Genomic DNA, 25,763 nt, shown 5'->3' on the forward strand with positions numbered 1-25,763 from the left:
ATTGATCTGCTAAATAATAATTTAAGGGACGTAAGCCAACATAATATATATCTATAATTTATACGGGATGAGGATATGCTGTATGCTTGATTAAATGGGGTGTTTGTCAATCATGAATTTCCACGCAGTTGGCAAATTTGTTGCGTCTTTATAGTTCAAACATCTACCTGTTGTCCCTGATTTGTATATTTCAAATTTTTCCATGGTTAGAGCTAACGATGGTGAGTGCACTTGTTTGATAACTTTGGCTTCATTCCAATTAATTACTGATCCCTCCGTTTGTGCCATTCTTGATAAGGTGGTAGTGCAGTGCCCTTTACTGATGTCATACATATGTTCTTTTAGTCTTTTGTTTAAGCCTCTGTTAGTGACTCCTATGTATTCTTTATTCAGGTCCAATTGATCATTTTCGTATGGTATTTTATAGACCCCAGAGCATTCATCCGCTTTTGTGCTATCTTTGTCGTTCCTGAGGGCACTGTAGATGGTGGGTGCCCGCTTATAAATCAGCTTTGCATTCTTACATTTGGCTATTTCCTTCATTATCGTGGACAATCCTTCTCTGTACGTGAATTTAGTTATTTCTTCGTTTGAATTCCCTTTCGGTTTCTTTTTATTAGGTGTTATGTAAGATTTTATTAGGTTTTCGACTATTGACTTTTTAAATCCTAGGGTTGTTGCAATGGTTCTAATTCTATTCAACTCTTGTATTCTGTCATACACGTTGGAGCAATAGGCAAATGCTCTTCTAATAATGGCTCTAAATGCCGATAGTTTGTAAGTGGGCGGATCGTTTGATGTGGAGGGAATGTATAGTGGGTCATGCGTGGGTTTGATATATACTTTCATAGATAAGGAACCTTCTTTAAATGTAACACTGATATCCAAAAAATGTACCTCTGTTGCGCTGAGCTGTTCCAGTTTTAGCATCAGGCCATGGTTATTCGAATTCATCGCATTCAAAAAATGTATTTTTTCGTCTTTTTTCCATACAATTAGTATGTCGTCCACGTATCGTTTGTATAAAATGATATCATCTTTAAATGTTCTAATAGTAGTTTGCTCCAACTTACGTATCACCAATTCACAAAGTAGCCCAGACATTGGGCTGCCCATGGGCACGGCACCTTTCTTTTGCTTATAAATCTTGCCATCAAAAACGAAAACTGATTGGTAACATATTAGGTCAGCCAGTAGTTTCATGTCTTCGGGGTAGGTTATTATTTGTTGTGTAAACAGTTTTTTTAAATTGGGGGAAATCTAAAAACTTTTTGGAAGATTTTCTGGAAATTTTAAACTTTAGGACCTGGCAATGCTTGTATTACAGTAAACATTGATTTCATGTCTCTTGTGTACAAAATGATAAGTTTGTACACAAGAAACATGAAATCAGTGTTGCCTAGTTCTTAAGAAGTTTTCCTCCTATACTAGCTACATTTTTCCACCAGAGTAGACCATCTCTCAAGATTTTCATAGTATTATATATATTATACTATTATATTGTACAGTAATACCCCAAACTTACGTGATAGGTGGGACTAAGCGATAACCGCGTAAGTCGAATTCGCATAAGTCGGGGTATAATTTCGCATATAAATACATACAAGTTATTTTTAATTGGGGCCGGAGACTAAAGAAAACAATAATTTAGAAAAAAATGTTTAATAAAATCTTAAATAATACATATGTATAACAAATTATATTATTAAAATCGTAAACCGAAGTTATTTTGATGTAGAAGGCTTCATAAAATCTAACAAATTTGTCTGACGGCTCAAAGAATTTTTTTCTTCCGCAAAATTTCCTCGTAGCATGCTAATAATTTTTTTATTTCTTGTTTTGTAGAAGAAATGCGCTCTTCATTGGAGTCTATATTTTCTAAAATTTGTAACCCCTTTTCAATTGAACTGAGGCCTTCTGTCAAGTTTTCACAGCTTCGAGAATTTTTTCTTTACCTTTTATAATTGTTCTGACCGTCGATTCCGGCAGATCAAACTTCTTTGCCAATTCACAAATTTTCATTTTTGTATCGAAGTCTTTAATAACGTTAACTTTACATTCCAAAGATAAAGTTTTTCTTTTCTTGTTTGATGCAGAAGAATCAGTTCTACTTTGTTTGGATGACGTAGTATAGTCTCTCAAGTCTGCATAGATATAACAAATATAACAAACACAGAAATAAATAACACAAAATAAATTGTAGCTATGCGTCGATTCCGCGCGACATGTCCGAACATGTAAGCTGAACAATAGTGTGGGGGGAGTGAGTAATCAAGAATTGCGTGGCGCTCAAACAAAAGATGAATTGTCGAGATTTGAAAATTGCATAACTTTGGGTTCGCTTAAGTCAGGGTATTACTGTATTTAAATTTATGGGCTTATTGTACACATGACACACTTATACTATTTAGACCATTTTTATTTACATATTCCAAAATGCATTTTGGCTATCATTACTTAGCCCTCTTCAATTGGATATAAGTCTAAAAACCAGGAAATTGTTTTGAGACAATACAGCAGGCCTGGCCAACCCGCAGCCCGTCACGTTAAATTGTGTGGCTCGCTAAGCGATATTATATATCTATTAAAACTTTTGTTTCTCCATTGTGTATACCAAAACAATTAAATAAATGAAAATTTGCAAGTGTTGTTGTTATAATGCTCAAGTGTGAGTACAAACTCTTGGTATAACAATAAAATCTTATTCATTTTGTATTTGTTTTACTTTTTTAAAAGTATGTTTGCCTAAATTGTGGCCCACCGTAATATTATGCATGATCAGAGTGGCCCGCGAAACAATTTAGGTTGGCCAGCCTTGTAATACAGCATCAACATGCATACAAACATGTTTAAATAATTCGTAGCAAGATTAAAATATGGCATTTACAACTATTAAAAGCACATTAGGATTTGGTGCCAATCACATTTAACTAAACTAAACCATCAATACATGTAAAAATCATGACAACATACCACTCTCTAGGTAAACAATACATGATAAAATAAATGCCACAACCTCTGTGATATGATGTACAGTTATTGTATAGAGGGCAGAGGAACATCAGGAGTTGAATCAACCATTGTGCAGGATGAAAGTTACTTGCTGTGAACAATGTTCCTATGTGAAAATAGCTGTTCTCTGAGGGCAAACTGCCAGAGAATGTCATGGAGCTAGTGGAAGCTGTAAGAAATGCTATGTTGCCTATGTTGTACTGAATTGTTGCTAGGTGGGTAGCAGTGTTTCAGTGAAGATGTGATTCAACCAGTGACCTTCAACATTTAGAATGAGCTGTGAGTGTGTGGCTTGATGTGTCATGTGCAGTAATCACCCAGTATGTGGAATCAGACAGACAATGGACACAGCTTGAGTTACTGGCAGAAACTGGCATTGAGGAGCAAACCATTCACAGGATTCTATGAGAAGATCTTCAAATACAGAAAGTTGTAGCAAGGTAGGTGATGCTTGCATTCACTAAAGTTCAAAAGTGGACATGGTATGGAATATGTTGCAACCACCTGACACTACCAGCAGAAAGAAGAGCACATGACAGAATCATTGTCCTTGATGAAATTTGGGACCATGTGTATGAACCAGAACTCAGACATCAATCAGCAGATTGGTTACATGCAGGATCACCATGAAGGCAGAAATTTTGACAAAACCTTTCTTCTGTCAAGGTGATGATGATTGCAGCTTATGATGTGACACACAATCACTCCCATGACATCATTCCACATGGCAGAACAGTAACAGTAGAGTACTACCAAATTTTCCTGCAAAGAAAATGTAAAGAAAAAGCAAATTTTATGTTGTGTTATTAGGAACAAACATCTTGATCTGGATAATGCCATCATTCTTCAGGACAGTGCAACACTGTATAAAACAGCTTGGGTACAGGAGCTACTTGACTACTGGAGATGGGAGATACTGGAACACCTGCCATATTCACTGAATCTGTCCCTGTGTGATTTTGACCTTATACCCAAAGTAAAGGAACCACTACATGGGAGATGGTTTTGGACTCAAGAAGACATTACCATTGCCATGAATCATGAGATGATGTTCATAATGAGGCAGATGATATTCAATGCCTTCCATATTGTTGGCAGTATGTTGTGAACACTTGGGACTATTTTGAGGGTTCATACTTGTTTTATTTTTGTACTGCCAACATAGTCTTGTGACTAATAAATTCATTTAGCATGATGCTGTTTATGATTTTTTCACTCTTTCATACTCCTGGTACACATGACCCACATTGTTCATATTTTGAACAGTGCCCACACTCTGCTCTCTTTCATTCGTATGTTTCAAAGTTTTGTGCTTATATCACATTCTTGTGAAAAAAAAATAGTTGCTATGACTTATGTCCCAAACTCTTGCATTTTCATCATTCTGTTATGTATTAAGTAAACATTGTTTATATAGATTTCCTAATAGGAGATACTATACAAATGTACAGGGTGTTCGGAAAGTCACCGTGCACTTTTCTAATCGTATTTTTGCATTATTTCGTAAGACATGTGGCCCCTACGCTCACCACATCTAAATGCAGTATATCAAGATTGCCTGCACACTCTGGATAACTTGAAAATAGCAATAACAGCATTTGTTCAGTCTATTTCAAGCGAGCAATCGATAGCATATTTAGAAATAAAAGAAGGATCCAAGCCTGTATTGATGCTTATGGGGATCACTTTCAGCATTGTTTATAATTGTTATTCATATTTACCTTCCATATTCTATATTGAAACATTACCTGTACAAACATATCCTTTAATGGCCTTATTAAATGTTTGTTAGTAGGGTAGTTGGAATTTGCAATGCTTAATGTCAAGCTAAAAACATAGTTTGATATGTAAATAGGTTTTTTTCTGCAATGTTTTATTGAGTAAATTGGTTGGGATTATTTGGATGAGTTAGAATTTTTCTTGTAATAAACAACAGAAAATACTTTGATATCCAAATTCCTAATATTTAAATTGTCTTTACGAATTCATTAGATTTGGATAAGTGTGGATCAGTCACTATTATATATATATATATATAATAGTGACTGATTAATATAATTTTTATAATACTGATAAATAACAACATATTTACATAAATGATAATTTAATAATCAAATTGAGAGATTATAATATATATGTTTTTAATTTAATTTTTCACAGGGTACAAAAAAATTAAATCTGCTGGATGATATTAAGAAGAATACTAGTATGATCAGTTGAAATAATACTACATGAGAGCAGTTTTCTGAAAAGCTGTTTATGACTGAATATTTGAAATTTGAATCCAGTCAATAAGAGTCACTAAAATTATTTTAAGGTGAGAGAAATTGAATTGAAACATGATATTTGTGACAATTTCAAAATGAAACACTGTTAGTTTTTAAATTATAACTAGAAAATTATTTTGTTTTTGATCAATAATTTTTTACTTTATTATTCGCAATATTTCAAATATAAAAATATGTAAATTAATTCCTGTTAACTAACTTGTGTTATTAGAGATTAAAATTTAATCATAGTATTTTAACTAGAGATGGACAAATATTGGAATACTAAAGTATATTTGAGATTAGAGAGCTCAAATGTTATGTTGATAATAAATTTGAATATTATGAATACCCCAATATATATAGTTACAGTGGCAGATCCAGAAGTGCCCAAAGGGGAAACTTACTCAAAATTTAAAATATTTGAAAAATAATAATTATTCAAGTTAAGGTTAGTAAATACAGAGTTATGGTTAATAAGTATAATCAAACCTCAGATTATAAATGCCTCTGTTTTGAAACAATTCGGTTTATGAACAAAATTTTGAATGCCATATTTGCTCCAGTTGCCATATGATAACTGTTTCTGAACAAACTACTTGACTGAGCAGGTCACCAATGCTCTACTTCCTATACTTTTTATGTTAAAGAAAGTTGACAGCCTGACTAATCAACAACAGGACTAGTAATTCAGTAGTGGTGTCGAGATTCGGCTTGCATCATTAGACGTCACAACACGAACCATTGATAACATTGTCATTCAAATTAGATTTCAATGTGTGTGCGGATAAGATACTACTACTGGTTTTCAGTGTGTACCACAATTCAATTTAAATCAAATTAATTATTAAAAATTGTATTAATTGACATTTGCGTAACATAAATGAATCCATGTTTAAAGATACTTAACTCAAATCAAATAACAAAAATTTATTAATACTAAGCTCATTCAGAAAGTAAGTATCGTTTGGGTATTAAAAACGATTTGCAATTTGTTTTCATTTGTATTTTATTACAAAAAATCTACATACTTTAAACTACTTTTCAACATTGTACATAGAAGCCCAGGATTATTTTGACGAAATTTCATTAATGAAAATTTAGACTATTCAAAACAAAGTTTGAGTCTTTTTGTCTATTAATATCCTTTTATTCCAGTCCAGGAACCACAAAACAGCCAGCGACTTAAAGAAAAACTTCTAAAAATAACCAATGAACACAATTAAAAAACTTACAAATTAAAAATGATCTTGACGTTGACCCTTTGCTTCAAGTCGCTGGCTGTTTTGTGGTTCCTGGACTGGAATAAAAAGATTTTAATAGACAAAAGGACTCAAACTTTGTTTTGTATAGTCTAAATTTTCATTAATAAAAATAATTTTTGACATATTTACCATGAGAATTAAGGCATGTGACATATCTTGGCACTAATTGCAACATACCTACATCATAGAATTCAGCTGCCAGCGACCTGAACCAGTTCTGGACATTTACCTTGATTATATCATCACTTGTAAAGTGGTGATGAGATCTACAGCTTACTGTGAGACATTGAAGAAGTTATGGCACACAGTACAGAACAAAAGGCATGGACTACTGACTTCTAGCATTGTGTTTGTGCATGACAATGCGCAACTGCATACCACACATGTAACAACAACACTGCTTGATTCATTTCACTGGAAATAATTCTGTTACCCTCCTTATAGCAGGACCTAGCTCCATCTGACTTCCATTTGTTTTCTCATCTCAAGAAATCTCTTTGCAAGTGATGATGAGATCAAGGTAAACATCCAGAACTGGTTCAGGTCACTGGCAGCCGAATTCTACAAAGCAGGTACTGTATGTTGCAATTAGTGCTAAGATATGACACATGCTTTAATTCTTATGGTGAATATGTTAAAAAGTAGTTTAAGGTATGTAGATTTTTCTGTAATAAAATACAATACAAATGGAAAACAAATTGCAAATTTTTTTAATATCCAAACAGTACTTACTTTCTGGATGAGCTTAGTATAATATATATTATAATATGAATATTTAATTTATTATTAATTAATACTAGGTAACCAGTTAATTAAAACTAAAAATAATAAAATAATAATTAAAACTCTGGTTTTTAAACTGAAACTAAAATTTAAAAAAAAATCAAAATTAATTAATTAATTTAAATTTAAATCAAAGCAATTGAAACATACTATTTCAGGAAGTGTGGACAAAGTACTTGTTGTCTGTCTTTATTGATTTGGTTATATATCATCCAAGAAAAGTAGAGTCTCTGTTTAAAGTAGTTTTTTGTAAAGTGATGGTTTCTGTTTCATTTGGCAGTAATGGAGCATTTTGCTTTTAATACTCATATATATATATATATATAAGTATTAAAAGCAAAAATACTCATATATATACCATATTTTACGGACTATAAAACGCACTTTTTTCTTTGAAAAATTGCCTCCAAAATTCAGGTGTGTCTTATAGTCCATAGCATCTTATAGGTATTTTTTTTTAAAATTGCTTAAAAATTAAAGTGCGTCTTATAGTCCGTAAAATACGGTATATAAAATGGAATGAATGTATATATATATATATTATTATTATATTTCATTTATAGATATTTTTATGCTTTAAATACAGCTAAAAAGATAAAAAATAAAAAGATTTTGTTTTGGAGGTAGGGAACAGATTATTCCATTTTAAATTGTTTCTTATGGGAAAATTTGTTTCAGTTTGACAACAAATCGGTTTCCGAACAACTGAGGTTTGACTGTACCTGTCATTAACGCAGGCATGACTATTGTATTGTGTATGGTCCAATAAGCCATATTTGCCACCATAAATGTTTTTGTTTTTTAAAACATTGCTTTTAAAAACAATGTTTTCAAGTTTCAAACAAATAAATTTTAATTAATTATGATATCTTTTTGTATCTATCAATGCATAGACTGCCTCTTCAGCACTTCTGCTGTAATATGTAGAAGAGAATCCTGAACCTTTTTGAATTCTTTTATTCTTAAATAAAAATTTGCAGTAGGTGAGAATGAGAACAATTATTTGTTAATTTATTGTAGTTGAGATAAGAATAACTAAAAAAAGGCTACTTTAAAACTCGAACTCAAAATTAAACTTTCATTTCTTAAAATTTAGTAAATTATTTTTTCTTTTACTATTTGCTTTACTTAATTTATTAATAGTAGCAGTAATATGTCCAATTTAATCTGGAAATTGTTTAGCTTTAAATAAGTTATAAAAGATAATTAAGTTCATTAAGTATTCAGGGTATTCAATTATTCAAGATATTCGAATGTTTGAGATCTGGTTAAAATTTGAATTCAAGAAAAGTGATATTTGCCCATTTCTAACTTTTACATTAGATTAATTATGCATTTCCAGATTAACTGTGAAATATAACTATTTATGGATGTGTTTTACACTTGATATATGCAGTGTCCATAATATCATAGTTTAAAGTTTAGTCTGCATTTTGATAATTTTGCAGAAACACAGATTATTGAAATGCTTTCAAAATTGGTAATTTTGTAAAAGTGATATCACAGAAGAAAGAATTATACATGACAACTTGTTTCAAAAATCATTTCTGAAAAATAATGCTATATTTATTGTGAAAGTCAACAAAACTTGCATCATTATAGTACTAATGATAAACAACTGCTAAAGTTCATGTTACAAAACAGATTAATCTTTCATTATTATCATTATTATGATGCTATATTCAATTTAATTATCAGAAAAGTTATAGCATTTATATTAGGATTATTTGGAAGTCAAGATATTTAATTTAACAAATTAAATTGTAACGAGAGTTAATAGTTTTCATAAAATATTTCAGTAATATTCTAGCTTCGTTGAAATGTATTGTAAATAATTAGAAAATAAAACTACCATATTTCTTAATTATTTGTATTATTCTTGGTAATATAATTAAAAATAATTATGGCTGAAACTAATTTATATTCCAAACACAGAAATTCTGTAAATGTAAATAAATATAACTTACAATTTCTTGCAGTGCCATTATTTATTTGATTATATCGTGGAATTCAAATAATAATAATAATAATAATAATAATAATATTTCTGATGATCGTAATAGAATTATGAAATATTTTATCATCATCATCATTAGAATTAAAATTCGAATTTTTCTGTTATTATCATCTCTCTGTGATTCTAAACTTATTAATTTTGAAAACATTTGTATAATTATTTTCTATGAAAGGATTGAAATAAATGAATTTTAAGAATTGATCTTTTTATTTCATATATAATAATCAATAGAAATTATAACAAATGATGTGACTACAGATTTAAAAATGTCATTGATTGCTTTTAAAATATAATGTGTGCTCTTGTTGTTAAGCTAAAAGATCTGATAAGCAAAGGAATAAGAGTAAGTTTGAGTTTAAAATTTATATATATATGGTGTAAAACTCTAGTTTGAACATGTATATAACATTAGCTTAACTCTATAATCCTTTGTCTCAGGTATAGTATTCCTACAGCAAACAAGTATCCAAAGAGCAGTTATTGATATAGGCTTTATTGATGGAGGAAATTAGTGAAAAAAACCAATAGCTTTTAATTCTTTAAAATCCACAACAAAACCAGTAATGAAACTTTTAATTAGAGTATCCAAAGGTTTAACCATGCACAATTTATTTTACACTAATAAGAATATAACTACCCTATTTAAGGAAATGTATATAACATTCAAAATTCAATTATCTGAATCCCAATTAACTGATCATTTACAGTTTGCCACATTATCTGAGCCGAACCTGTAAATGAATACACTACTTTTCTTACACTCTAATTCATAAAAGAAAGTTTAAAAAGGTAACATCTATTACTAAATTATTTATTTTTGTTACCTTTTATTATTTAACTTCAATGTGAGATAAATTATATTCAAATGTAATTATAATAATACACATTTTAATTCTTAAAACTATTGAATGTATTAGCTCTGTAATAAATTATTAAAAATTGCAGTTATATTTACTAAAACCATAAAAAGAGACTTAACCAGAAAGAATTCACAAGGAAAAATATTCTTTCTACTGAAGTTGTAGTTTCTGAAAAATGATGACTAATTTTATCAAATTATTAAAATCTTGGAAGTTGAAATCCTTTTCATGCAGTCCATTAAACATTTTGACCCCTCTGTTGACTATATTGGTTTTTTTTTTATTCACTTTTTTTAAGGTTTAATTATTATTGTATGTATTAGCTATTGATCAAATTGTCAAATTTCATGTTACTGTTAGTATAATATGTTCTGTAAATTTATTGAAACTCTTCTGTAAGATATGTTATGCCATTATTCATTAGTATCCATTCAAATTTATGACTCTTGTCAACACAGAATAAACATTTTCTAATAAATCATGATTTCCAAATATAATGGGTGTCCAGAAAAAATCCACACAAGTTTGTGCAATGTATTTTTCAATTTGGAGAAAGAAAACTCTATAAACTAAATAGTCAGTCGAAAGGTGACAATAAGGTTTGCATTATCTTATTTTTGTAATTCTACAAGTTTCCATTGATGAATGGGGGTTGATTTGCCTCCAGATGTGCAGTGCAAGTTTTCATACAAGACTTTATTTTTCATATGGATTATCTGACCTTGTTTTTTGTTTTTCACCCTTTTCATAAATGGCTGCTTTGAGAATTTCCCAAAATATCTGATTAGCCCGACTTCTGGAAAATTTACAAGATTGTCCTCTTTTTTGACAAAGGTAATGGTTTTATGTTGCAGGTAATACAGTATAGTTTTGGCATAGTGGGAACTTGCTTGTTCTGACTAGAAGACTTATTCTGCTTGAAAATAGTTATTTCAAATTACAGAATCAGGCAATGTTGTATACATTCATTTAAATATTACTGGGCATTGATAGCAAAATTTGATTTTCTGATTAGGGTTTTATTCAATCTTTTCTGTTCCATTTTAATCCAAATTAATACTTTGTTATTGGATTTTTTTCTTGTCATCAAATTATTTTTATTATTGTATACAGCTTCAACTGATATTAAAATTTTAAAGTTCAATAAGATTTATATGATTTATAGTCTACGCTTATATTGATAAATTTATCTGTTTTTATAGAAAACAATTAGTATTTAAAAAAAGAAAAACAAATTTATGATGTTCGAATACATATTGTAATTCAGTCAAATGAACAAATCTATCAAAAAAAACTACTTAGTTACTGTGATTAATGAACAGGCTTATTGCACACCCAGCCTATTTAATTAACTTAACCAAAATGTATTTCGGCCTTACTGCTCTTATCAATTGGATGACATACAACTAACTGTGTGAATCTGTAAATCAAAACCAAAACATGTGCAGGATCATCCATAATCATAATGAAAAATGTGCCCAAAAATAATTCCAAATGAAAATTAAAAATCCAGAAAAGGAAATTGAACCAGCATACCCACAAATGCGGTGGAGATGGAAGAATAGAAAATTACCACAGCCATAAAGAAGACAGAAGGACTCTTCATAAGGTTTTTACTGGACTTGTTTAGTATTGTTGTGTTACTGTCAATTATAATTTAGAATCCTATTAATAAAGTGTGTGTAATAATTGTATTATTGACATAGATTGTAATGCTGTCACCATATATTCTGTTTCTTGTATGTCATCCAATTGATAAGGACTAGTAAGGCTGAAATGTATTTTGGTTAAGTTAATTAAATAGGCTGAGTGTGTAATAAGCCTGCTCATTAGTCATAGTAACTAAGTTGTTTTGTGTAATTAAATGATACAGGCAAGAAGCTTTTTAATAAATAAATCTGTGTTCAAAGCACTAATTTATTATTTTCAATTACTCACAAGTGCTGAATGAATCAGTTGCAAAACATCTATTTTCAAGATCATTAAGTTATTTAAACTGATTGGAAATGTGTTTTTATGAACTTGTAATTTGATTTTATTTTCCAGCTGAGTATAGATATTCACCAGACAAACTCAAATAAAATTGAAAAACTAAATATAATTAAATAGATACATTTATCATTGTTCAATTATTATTATGTTGATAATTTTGATTGTAATGAAAAAAATTTTTTTGATTAGTTGTTTCGATTCAAGTATTATTAATGTTGTTATAAATTCATACTTGTTGCTTAATAATGATGGATTACATATTAATGAATTTTAACCATTTTGTTCATAGCTTAAAGGTTAGGACTTAGGATGATATCTAAAATCTCAAGACTTTGATTAAAACACAATTTTAAGACTATGAAAATTGTTTGGATTAGTTTAAGGAATCATTCCCACAATATCATTAATTGTAGGGACAGACTACTTCCCAATGGCCTAGAAATGGGTGATTTTGCAAAAGTATAAACAATTTCAGTAAACCATTCTTTCTTTGTTTTCAAACTAATCATTTTATAGGTTCAGTTTAGAATTTACTATCTCACAAAACTGGATGTCTTCTTAAACAAACCAAAAAATCACAAATCCAGCACTTTAAAAACTTAAACATTAATTTTATTAACACGTAAAAACACGTAAACAGATAATGAAAATCTTCTTTACTCGCCATGTCCAATCACCAGGAACAAACTATTCGCCACAGCAGAGACGACCTTTCTTTAGAGGCTACGCCTCTGCCAAATTATGTGAAACAGTCTAAAATGTCCACAGGTGACAATCCGTTTACAATTAAAAATATAAGAAATCTTAAATTTTGATTGTGAAGGGATTGTAAATTAAAAATATAAGATTTCTTATATTTTTAATTGTGAGAGGCGTAGCCTCTAAAGAAAGGTTGTCTCTACTGTAGCGAATAGTTTGTTCCTGGTGATTGGACATGGCGAGTAAAGAAGATTTTCATTATCTGTTTACGTGTTTTTACGTGTTAATACTGTATTTCCGCCAGCCCTATTTTACAAAGAAATCTTAAACATTAATGTCAAAACAAAAATAAGCATTTTCAGTTATTTTAGACAATCATCTTCAGGTTTAGTAATATGGTGATACCTCGGTTTTTATTGAATTTGGTTATCATCGGTTTCGGTTTTCGTCGATTTTTTTCCACAAAAAATTTGTCTCTGTTTTTGTTGGTTGCCTTGGATTTCGTCAGCGTGCCCATGTGACCTTGCTGCTAATTTTGCAAAAACAAAGGGCGACCCATATGTTTCCTGCTCAATATGATGATGTGTTTCTCATTGTGTGAGCATTACTCCGGTCCACCAGTGGCCAAGCGGTTCCATTCCCTGAACACTGGATGTTCAGTCGTGGGTTCGTGCCTCGCTAGGATGGGCTGGCCACTTGGAGTTTTCTGGGTTTTCTCCACATCTGCAACACCTGAATAGGAGCCAGTTACTCTTAAAAGACCTCCTGGAGACATTATTCCTCATGTAATGACCACCATAAATGCATATGTAATTGTCATGTAATAGTTTACATGACAATTACATTACACTTTACCACGGAGCAATATATCCTAGAAGCTCATGCCCAACTAGCTGATACAAGACAAGCATTACCCTTTGTGTCTAGCCAAACAATTCCAATGCTTTTCTTTCCTTTTAGCTCCATCATGGGACCAAAGGAAGTTTCCAGAGCCAATAGCCCTTTGAATACCATGTTAAATGTTCATTTATTCTTTACATTAGTCTTTTATATTCATGTTATCTTAATCTATTATTGTTTTTAGTATTAAACACTATATTTATTTTCTATAAAATGTGTTTTTTGTATGTATTTTGGAGTGTCTAGAACAAATTAATTGGATTTACATTGATTCATATGGAAATAATTGCCTCAGTTTTCATCAGTTTCAGATTTCGCCGATTGTTTTTGGTTGGATTATTGATGAAAACCAAGGTATCACTGTATATTTAAACATAACATATGCTATCAAATGTAATACTTAATTTCTAAAAGTTTCTTAAAATTATTGTTTGATTAAGCATTGTTCAACCTTTAAAAACTCTTAGAATTTCTGAGGTCACCAAACCATGCAGATATCTGAGTTGCTCCGAAGCGTGAGTGAGCGTGTTTGACACAGAGACAAACTTCACAGTTACAAGAAATTAACCCAGTTTATTACAATGAAACAAAATATCTTACAACAATAGGTCACTTTAAACAGGTGACAGAGGCCAAATCTTCTGGGTCCCTTGTTCCTGATAATGGAAGTCCAAAGAGGAAAGTTCTCTGATGTTTTTGCAAGAGTTGATGGCCCCGGGGTGTAGCTAGGAACTTTGAAGAGGATACTTAATTTGCAACGAGAATAGTACTTTTGAGGCAGATGTAGCACATCCAAAAGCACGAGAGAGAAGTCCCCATTTTTGCAAATTCGTTTTATATAAGCTTTTTCCTGGTCCCAGAACAAACATCGATTCCAACTCACCACTGCTTTCTGATTGGTCCTCACTCATTACAAAATGTAATGAGATCAGAACCCAGATTGCGGGATGAGTCAACTGACAATTCAATCCCCATTGAAGATGTTTCATCTTAGGACTTACATTATTCTTCTATTGTTTTAACATGAGATTCTTTTTTTTTCTAACAATTCCGTCGAGCATGTCCTTATATGGGCATGAAGTTTATACCCTTTGCTTAAATTATTTTATAAAGTTTGTTCTACAAAATTTTTTTCTTTTCATTTTCTTCTTATTTTTAGTGTGGTTCCAGCCCACTTCTGGAGCACCACACATTCAATAATAGTGCATGCTGTGTTCAAATATATTTGTAAATCTGAAAATGGTTGTTTAAGATGACTGAGAATGTTGGTTTTTGTTTTGAGATTACAGTTAAGTTTCTAAGAGCTAGATTTGCAGTTTATGGTTCAGTTTGTAGTTGGAAAAATTCTTATCTATTTCTTTTAAACTTTTAACAACAACATGATTTGATAATTGTATCCACGTATGTTTTAATTCAAAATTTCTAATTTTTAATTAGAAAGTTAATTAAAAGTTTGACTCTAAAACTGATTTCTTAAAAATTGAAAAAAATATTTTTAGTAAGAACATTCAACTAAAATCAACTAACTAGAATTATTATTACTAGTAATTATTATTTTAATTTCAAAATTTATGATTTTTTAAAATGAAAACATACTCTCTTTATAGAGATAATTAATCTAAATTAAAATGCTACTTTGAAATTTGAAAACTTTAATTATTATAATCTACTTGTGACCATAGGGCCGGTATCTCTTTGATACCGCGTCAGGATGACACCACTGTATCCTTAGATTGATACAGCAAATCAATTGCGTGAGCGGTTACATATGGGTTAGACTGGAATGAAGCAAGTGGAGAGGATGACGAAAGGAACGCACTCGGAGATGTATATATATAAAAATATACCTGTTTATTTTCTCATATGTCTAATTAGATACAAAACGGTTACTTTACAGAGAGACACATGATAAGATACATGACTCACGATCCGCGAACGTAAATTCAGAGAGCTTACAAATATTCGCGGGTAGGATAAATACCTTAAGATATATGCTGATCGTATCGACGAAAGTCTGATAGATGCTATAATATCTTCAATTCTAGATTTCAGTCTAAATGTAGATTAATCCAATTGTCCTAAATTCCAGTCCAATTGTATGCTAGTCCGAGGAGGATGAACAGTGGAGGAGGAGCTTGACGATGGGTAAATCCGAACAGGGACACACACACACAGTCAAATGACAACTTCCCCCGCGTCTTACTCATCGTACTCCCTTTTTATATGGAGAGGTGGTTTGCAGGCCCTTCCTTGATTTCATCAGAGGAGATGATCTTCTTGGACCAATAAAGTAATCAGTGACAGTCGTGACACAGAAATTTGACTCATCTTAACAAGGAACTCAACTCGTGGGAATCGAGTTTAAACCGATCTTATCAGAAAGTTTTATCAGTTGATTTCCCATTAACTAACCCTTTTTGGTCTACTTCGTTCCATTTTTGTATAAAATGTAGTTAAATGTTTTGGTTAAGATTATATAAAGATGATATTAAAAAATTATAAAAGTACATAAAGATGATAAAGTTCACAACATAAAGATCCCGATCTTCACATACTGCTTTTGAGCAATTAGTTTTCATTTTCAGGAACACTGCATGAAAAGAACATAGTTGCTAAGGCAGTGGAATAGCAGTGTTCTCCTCAAGTTGGTTTTAGCTGATTGACTGCTCAGTTAAATACTTCTTCCAGCATGTTAAAGATAATTTTTTCTTTTGTTAATTTATGTTTAAAAATAACCAGATTATGTATTAATATGCTATTGAATATTATGACATATTGTCTTGTTTTGTTTGATGTCACAACTTGGTGAATTTAAAAACACTTGGCAAAATTCATTGATATTTATTTCATAAACTTGTATAAAGTTTATTTTGCCAAGTGTCTTTAAATTCACCAAGTTGTGACATCAAACAAAACAAGAAATAGAAGACACGGTTTCAACAAAACAAATACACATATTCTCTTGTTGTCATTAACCATATATCATAAAGAAATTTGCTGTAGCAATCAGCTAACATTGCAGGTCAATCATCTAAAATTTTTTCCTGGGAAAAACATTGGAACAATTTTAAAAAATAAGTAATTTTTACAATGAATGATAAAATATTGGAGTAATTAAGACTTTTAAATTGAAATTGCTTGTACTTTTTCAAATCCAAACTTTTGGAAATAGTCTCTCTCTCCACAATTAATGACCTTGTGAGAAAAGTTTTTTCCATAAGTACAAATCATTTCAGCAGTCTTATAATTATCCTTTGGTTGTAAAATTTATGGTTGTTGGTATTTTCTCATGGAACCTTTCTGTTTATGACTTATTTGAGAGAAAAAGAATAAGTCAACAAAAAATGGCATTAAAGGGCTTTTTTTTAATTCCTTTGCCAGCATTTTCAATATTTATATAAATATCGTCATCAGGCAACTGAAATTGAAGTCTTTTTTTGAACAAAACTTTTGAAGTACAGATTTGGAACAATGCTAATCGAACAGAATACAAACTTTTAACAAAATTTTTTGAATGGGGCTACCACCAGAATGCTGTCCTCTCAATTTGCGGAACACCAGCATTCCATGGTGGTGGGAAGGCATGACACCGAATTGTCCAAAATGGTCATACAACATAGCCACACTCCACTTTGGGACCGTTACGTTTTACTTAGGAGCTGTGGTGAAAGGCGCCTTCTGTTTATTTGGGAGTCTCTCTTCACCACCCTATTAGGACTCATGCAACTCCCCCACTTTTGAGTTGCCTGAAATTTGGTTTAATTTATATAAACATATAAATAATAATAATTAATTGCTTGTCTCCACTTCCACATCTCTATGTGCATGCGCATAGATAATACATCATTTTAAAAATGTTTTTAAAAATTTATGTTAAAAGTTTGTTACTGTTCGATTAACATTGTTCCAATTCTGTGCTTCAAAAGTTTTGTTCAGAAAAAGTCTTCCATTTGGGTTGCCTGATGACGATATTTATATTAATATTGAAAGCACTAGTAAAGGAATTAAAAAAGCCCTTTAATGCCGTCTTTTTGTTGACCTATTCTTTTTCTCTCAAGTAAGTGTGTTGGCATGAATTCTATACTACGTTTTTAAGTTATTTTATGTTACGACTTACTGCAAAATGAACTATTCTCTCTGCTTTAGTTTTTTGAATGTATTCATTTTATAATATATTTTCTTGTGACTCCTATGTATGTGAAATCTATATCTAAATCCTGTGTATATGCAACATCCCATCATGCACCGGAGTCACATAATCAAGATATTAGAGTGTAGATATTAGTTTCTAATAATTGCAATTAGAAAAAATAATTAGGCTTTTCTTCTATTTCTTTAGATAGAAATTAATTAAAAATAAAATGACTTCAAAAATTTTATTAATTGATATTTTCAATAAAGCTGTTTAAAACAGGCAGTTTTTATTTTAATGTCATAGCAACTTTCATAAATATTAATATGAAATTATATGGATTATATCTGTAGCTCTGATTGTACTTAATTATTTACGATATACAAAACAAGCTACATACAAAAACTTAAATTTATTACATATACAATATATGGCGAGATTGTACAAGTCGGACATAGAATGGAAAACACATGTATACACAGTGAGGTCTGAATCCAAAGTGAGGTCACAAGCCAAGAAAGGTCGAAGGTCAGGTTGCCAGTTTGTTTAGTTCAGTGATTCACCTGGTGGCGACCTTTGGAACTAAGACCAAAGATATTGCCACAATATCAAATTATAATAAAATATAATATATTGAAATTTTTTATTTTAGATAATATAGAATATTATGATCTTACATATATGTAAAATTATGTTAGTTTTATGATTTATCATTTAATAATTCCAAGAATGTCATTAATTTTAATATGATATTACAGTGGTCTTATGTAATCTATTTCATTTGAACACATTATTTTATAAAGATTTTGTTTTTGCCTTTTTATTGTAATTTTTACCTTTTTTTCCTCTTTTATTTTGAGTTTGTTATTAATTATTCTTTTGGAGTGGTCACTATTGCCTTACGGCATTTCCAATGTAATTTTATAATAAAGAATAAAGATTTTAAATTTAATTTTAATAAATATATATTGTAAATTAAATATAGTAGTGTAAAAAGTAAACTGAAATTTTTATATTACTTAGTTATAGCTATAATTGAGAGTTTGTGTGTATTTGATGTTTTCTTGGACGTGTCAGTAATTGTTTTATATGTTATAGATGGTTGCATCTGATGGATTATAAATCAAAACATCAAAGTATTGAAAAATGTAGGTGTTCACTATGGAATTCTAAAATAAAGTATTACTAGTGAATCAATATTCTGCATCAAACTTAGAAAAAATTTTATAGAAACATTTATTCTGCATAGAGAAGCATAGGGAAATAAAACCATGAATCTATTCAGAAACTACTACTTTGTGAATCTAAGCAGTGTGTTTGAGAGGATGCTCACTTCTCTAATATACAGCTGAAATGTGATCACTTAATGAGCATTTTGCCATTTCCTGAGCAAAGTATTCTTATGCTCACTTTCTCAAACACTATCTGTAAGTTAATCAGATTGCTTGGTCATTAGAGAATTGAGATTATATGAGAAAAGTTGATATGAAGTAACAAAAATCTTATTTCCTATACTATTAATTATATTTTTATCACTGATATTTATTTCAAATGTTTCTCTTTTCATTCTAAAATGCAATTTGAAATCCAATACACTATACAAGTTAATTGTATCTATATAATTATTGATTTTTTTCTTTAACTGGTACTATTCATTTATTCATATCATCATCCATTACAGATTATATTATTGAAATTATTGAACTGTCCAAAAACATTGTTTTAGTCAATATAAATGTGATAGTCAACATACTATTGAATGCCATTTTTATTAGGCTGTAACCAGTGGTGATATTCGAAATAGTTAACAAAGGGTTCGCTAGCAGAAAATTTTTCCGTGACAATCACCAACAAACGAAATGAAAGTTTTGGCTAGAAATAAATACAATACCTTTTCTTGCGATATATCTAATAATCAGTGGCGTATTTGGAACGTAACAAGCCCTGGGCGAAGACCAGGTAACAATATTATTAGTATATTAGCTGCTGTCGACTTTTTTTTTTCTTCTTTTTTAGGCAGAAATTTTTCACCCCGAATGGCACTGCTGATAATAGACAGATGTCATCATCTCTCGAAATACAATATCCTTTTTATTTCGCTGTCCATAGCCCAACGCGTGTTCCACAGCCATCTTGTATTATCTCTTGCGCGTGAGATTGTGCAATCTCTCTTACAACTGGATCTAGTTTCAAGAACTCTTTTGAATCGATCGCGATTAAACCTCGTTTCGGTCGAGTTTGAAACGGTCGAGAGAGATCAGACCAAGGCATAGTCCCCGACCTTACTCACAATCTAGATTGAAATGCTCGGTGCAAACGGGGTATAAAGCTCTAGTTTAGTAGTGTTACAGAGTATAATACGTATATTTTAATATATTTTTTAAAAAAAACAAAACCACTGAGAAATGTTCTGTGTGTTTAACAAGGTTCGAAAAAACTGAAAATTTTAACAATGGGTTCGGCCGAACCTGTGCAAACCTGCTGAATATGACCACTGGCTGTAACACAATAGCTTGATGTACTATGAGTGAGTGCTTATGTGAGTTAATTGTTTAAGAATTCAGATGCCAACTTTTTGAGTGATCACGTGACTACTCAGATATGGAGTGCTCAGTTTCCAAATATGCCTCATATTGTCAACACAAGTATGCAAATGGCATAAGAGAAAAAAAATTTTATCTTGACAAATTGAAGAATGTTAATGCTTTGTTTTTTTCATGTGAAAAGCCTGATGTATTACAGGTTTATTTCTAATGGCAGAGCTGTTAATGAGTTGATACATTCAGATTCTCAGTTGCATGATGCAGTAATTCATGATGCAGTAATTCATGATGCAATAAGATAGCCTCATCTCAAACAAGCAAAAATCATCCATCACGATATTGCCTCCAGAGCATTTCACTCTCCTAGTTAATATCTGGCAAGACATCAGACATTTGTGTCTACAGCTTCCTTACTCATGAGATCTCACTTCTCAAACTTTCACATCTTCATCAGAATGAAATCTCTGCTGAAGAGTTACAGATTCAAATCAGCAGAAGAGATGAAAAGTGCTGCAACAATTGCACTCAATGAAGCAAACACAAAATGGAATGTTTTAATAAGTGGTATGAATGTTGATAAAAATTTGTAGCTGCAGAAGATGCTTATTTTGGAAGTGGTAGTTTGTAAATATTTGCACTATTAATATAATGAAAGTTATATTAAAATTTTGGTTTAGTTTTGCTCTGCTACATTCTTTGTTGTATTATTGTCTTTTCTTCTATTTTTATTTTTCAATCATGTCAAAATTTTGTTAGGATTTTTTTTTTTGCTATTGATTAATTTTAATTAAAACTTTTCTTAGAGATAGACAATGCCATGTACTTTACAAAACTTTAATAATTGTAATTTAGTATGTAATTAATTAATTAGAAATGGCTAGAAAAATGATTGGCCTGAAATCACAACCTGACAAACTAGCCTTAATATTTAATTAATTAGCTAGGCTGATTTTTTTCTCTATATATTTCTGAATGATTTAATTGATGAGAGTAATTTTTAATTATTAAAATTTACATGATATAGTGGAACTGATAATCTTTAGGTAAAATTAATTAGAAATTGTTTAAATTTCTAACAGAAAAATAGCCTAAAAAATTTATGAATGCTGTAATTTGAACTGTAATTGATTTCAGTAAAATACCTTTACACATTTACCAGCAAAATTATTTAATTATCAAACATTTCATCTATCCAAGCAGCCATCTTTAGGAAGCAACCAAATAGAATAGAATATAGAATGGAATTCACAGTATTTGAATAACTTAAATATAGGACGAGATTTTATTTATCTTTATTTTATAATTTTTATTTTTATTTCTGTTATATAATTTATTACAATCTTTTCAGAGATTAAATATAGGATGTAGGTTATCGTATATCTCGGCAGATAAGACGATAGTTGAATCATTAAAAAAGGCCCAAAATCCGGGGTCGTCTTATAGGACAGATACAAAAGAAATTAGATTGAAATTTATATAAATTAAAACCATTTTAAAAAAACGGACAAACCGTAATTATTTACTAGTAGAGAGTAGGGTATGTTCACAAAATAGAATAGCCCATACGACATTTTTGTGAATAGTCAAGGTCATTACCCGAATGCCGAATCAGAAATCAGTGCGAATGTTTGCAACAATCACAAGGCAGTGCAAGAAAATAGAATTTGTTCATTTGAAAAATTACAAATTGCACATAATTCCATATACGCTATACAGTATTATTATTCAGATGATGATCGCTGATCTAAACTAAATTCATAGGCCGTTGATAGTTTGGTGGTCGTCTTATAGGACAGATATATGCTAAAACTATAAAACTTTGACGAAAATTTATACCTCATCTTATCTGCCAAGATATACGTAATTCAAATTCTATGTATTACATTCTATATTCTGTTTCATTTGGTTCCATATCCTACAGATTGCCAAATATGTTTGCTAATTAAATATTTTTTATGGTAATGTTTAAGCACATTGTAGTAAAATGTCAGTTTATCAAATATATTTAATTCATTTGTAGATATAAGAAGAGCATTAATTCAGCTTTTGATTGATATAATTGTAATGCACATATTAACTAATATGAACAGTTAGTTTATTAATGATATTCAAATATAAAAACATTCAAAATTGCTTTTGTATTGTAATTTGGTAATTACTTTTTTTTATGAAGTAATTATTTGATGGTAACCTGTAGCTATATTTTGTTTCAGACTATTAAAAAATTTATTATAAAACTCATATTATCAATGTCAATGATAAACATTAATTAAATTATGTACCTTGTCAAAAATTCCATGCTATAAAATGAAGCTTGTGTAAAATTAATTGAAAATTCTTAATATAAAATGTTATAATAATTCATTTATGATTAATCGTTCATTTTTATTAATAATAAATATCATCTGTTATGTCATATCTTGTAAATTAATTACCATTATTTTTCTTGTATAGAATTCCTACCAATGGAGCCAACGACTTGATAAGTGTTTTTAAATACTAATTTGAAGTTGGGTCTTGGATTACACAAACAACGGCCACCATTTTTATTACTTCATATATTTGTAAGAAAATATATTTTAATATATCCATTTGGATAAATTTTTTTTTTGGTTTGTGTTTTGTTTTTTTTAATCACAGCATTTGTTAAAATGTGTATCAAAATTTTCCCTTATAAAAGGGGGTTAATTATAGTTGAATGACTGTAATTTAATGTCATTTCAGTGAAAGTGTACTGATGCATCTTCTAATGAGGTATATAAGTTGAAATGTAGTAAGTTCATTTTATCCTATTTAAACCAATAATCTTGCCCTAAAATCAGCATAATATTGTATTTGCTTATTTGCTTCTTTTTGTCATATTTTTTGTATAATAATGGATTATGAATAATTTCACAAAAATTATCATACTAACTATTTTTTTATTAATATCATTTATATTGATTTACAATGAATTCATAAATCAATAAATAAATGATTCATAAATTTTTATTATATTTTTTGTAATTATTTTGAAAATACATAGCACAAAATGTAAGTAGTGAATATAGTCAAAATTAGTTATTTTGAATGATACTAATTAAAAATTATTTGAAATGAAGTCACAATTTTAAAAAGCAATTAAAGGTAAGTGAAGAATGAATTTAATAAAAGGTAAGAATGAAATTACAAAATGTATGAAGTCTAATTCTAGTTTTTTGAGTTTTGTATGTATTTCTATGTGTAAATGAAGCAGCTGCAATAAAATTTTGAAAAACATTGGATTTTTGAGATTGAATACAACGAATTTGCCATTTTTCTATCGGTGAGAGATTATAATATATACAGGTGATGTGATTTGCTTCAAATTTTATGGTGAATTTATCGTGAAGATTTATCGTACTACAGATGCATTGGAAGCAATACACTCAGGAACCTGAAATTTGTGACTCATGCTTCATAATGTTCATAATATTTTAAGATTCAAAATTGTAATTAATTTCATTTTTGATTTTGAATATTTTATATTGAATATCATTTGAATATTTTCATATTGAATTTTTGTAGTTGTAATATTATTGCAATAAAATTTTAAATGGTTTCAAACAGATTGTTAATTTTGGGTTTCTGTATGTATTAATAAATCTGTGTAAAATGTTTTTTAAATATTTTGATTCCAACTGATATATGAAAAGTAACTAATTATAATAATTCATTTTTTATAGTATATTTTATATAATAATCAATGCATAATATCTAGAACATGTAAGCATAACTTTAATAACTTTTATATTTAACTGTTTCTGATATTTTTGTAAAAGTTAATGTAATTATTATAATTTCTTTTGTTATATAATATTTAATATTAATTATAAGTTTTACAGATTTACGATGTAATATCGTGTATTTTTAATTTTCAAGTAAAGGTATTTTTAATAAAAATATATAATAAATAATGTGTTAATTTATATACAATATTGGTACAAGCATCTTAATATTTAATTTGCAACTGTGAATATAGTCAGAAAAATATTGAAAAGAATTTATTGAAATGTAATAATAATAGCTATTCTTCAATAAGTAGGATAAATTCTTCACATTCACATCTTCTAGAAAGTATTATGAATGGTGGCATTAACTCATCAGTTTGACATAATCAACGTCATAATTTTGTAATGTTGTTTGGCAAAATTCTGAAAACAACAATGTTGAGAAGATGGTAAAGATATTTCAGATAAACTTGAGAACAATAGAGTAATTCTGTTATATGTAAATGAAGTTGTTATAGCGTTGTTTTATTCATGTTTTTTTTTTACTTTTTTTTTGTAGCTGTTTCTTTTGATTCTGCAGTCAATCTTCTGGACACATTTTGAGATGGTACTTATATTTTGGTTTATATCTTCCATTATGAAAGAAGAATATAGATGGTCTGAATCTAAATTGCAGGAGTGATTTTTGTGAATTATTTTAATTTATGCTCTTTTATTATACAGGTATAGTACTTAAATTAAAAAATATATATAAATTTTTGTAGAACTAGCAATGTTTTTTTGAGTGTTGAACAATAATTCTAGATTTCTATTGCCATTTAACATTTAATATCGATATTTTAAAAATTGCATCCATCAACTTGTCTCATTTTTGGGGAACATTAAGAATTTTAAATTTTTCATGCATTATTTATATTTGTTTTACATCCTGCATAGATTAATAAATCTTCCTTCTTTTAGGCCTGCAGATTTAACAGATCTGCAAGCCTAAAAGGAAGAGTTTTGAAGCAGAAAACATTCTGTATAGTAAAAATGGTATTATCTTGTCATTTTTACTATCCACATCATAGAGTAAGAACACCATCTGCACATTTGGTATTGATGAAAAATTTATACCATATTTACAACAACAAAAAAAATACAATAAATATATAATAATTTGTTCTAAGATAAAGCTTATTCAGTTATTTATAACTTTAAATGAGAAACTTAGAACCAGTTAATTACAAGTGAATGATCTGAACAAAACATTGTTCAGAAGTTATTTGGATATTAATGACATAGTTCTTAAACTTCAACTTAAAGGTAAGTATAAGATGTCATTCTTCATAAACTGAACTTTTATCTTGTACTATAATTTGTTATAGAAAACTATGTTAAAAAATGGAATTTTATATTGAATAGTTATTTCTGCAGTTAGCCTCTTCAGCTTTGCAGAGGATCTATGCAGATTAAACAGGTAGACAAATGTTTCTTAAATAACTATTGTATTGTAATTCACAGGCAATATTTTGCTTTTAACAAAATAGTTTGAATTATTCATG

The 25,763-nt window shown here is 29.6% G+C and overlaps 2 protein-coding genes across 4 annotated transcripts in view; one reads left to right on the plus strand and one right to left on the minus strand.

The window, feature by feature from the left end:
* The window catches only part of LOC136984685 (uncharacterized), a 66,672-nt gene that overhangs the window by 7,024 nt on the left and 33,885 nt on the right, over positions 1–25,763 (plus strand). For 2 of the 3 annotated variants that reach the window (XR_010882221.1, XM_067281761.1), the window contains exons 2-5: positions 5,173–5,329; positions 22,925–23,034; positions 23,195–24,668; positions 24,779–24,942. The gene's annotated coding sequence lies outside the window, so the exon portion shown is untranslated. The remainder of the gene's footprint in view (positions 1–5,172; positions 5,330–22,924; positions 23,035–23,194; positions 24,669–24,778; positions 24,943–25,763) is intronic. The other variant, XM_067281763.1, reaches the window with a different exon arrangement.
* On the minus strand, positions 91–954 carry LOC136984670 (uncharacterized). Its single transcript, XM_067281744.1, has one exon. It carries the CDS (start codon positions 952–954, stop codon positions 91–93), a length of 864 nt encoding a protein of 287 aa, XP_067137845.1.

Source organism: Centruroides vittatus, unplaced genomic scaffold, assembly GCF_030686945.1.
Source record: "Centruroides vittatus isolate TY-2023 unplaced genomic scaffold, ASM3068694v2 contig_926, whole genome shotgun sequence".
Taxonomy (NCBI): domain Eukaryota; kingdom Metazoa; phylum Arthropoda; class Arachnida; order Scorpiones; family Buthidae; genus Centruroides; species Centruroides vittatus.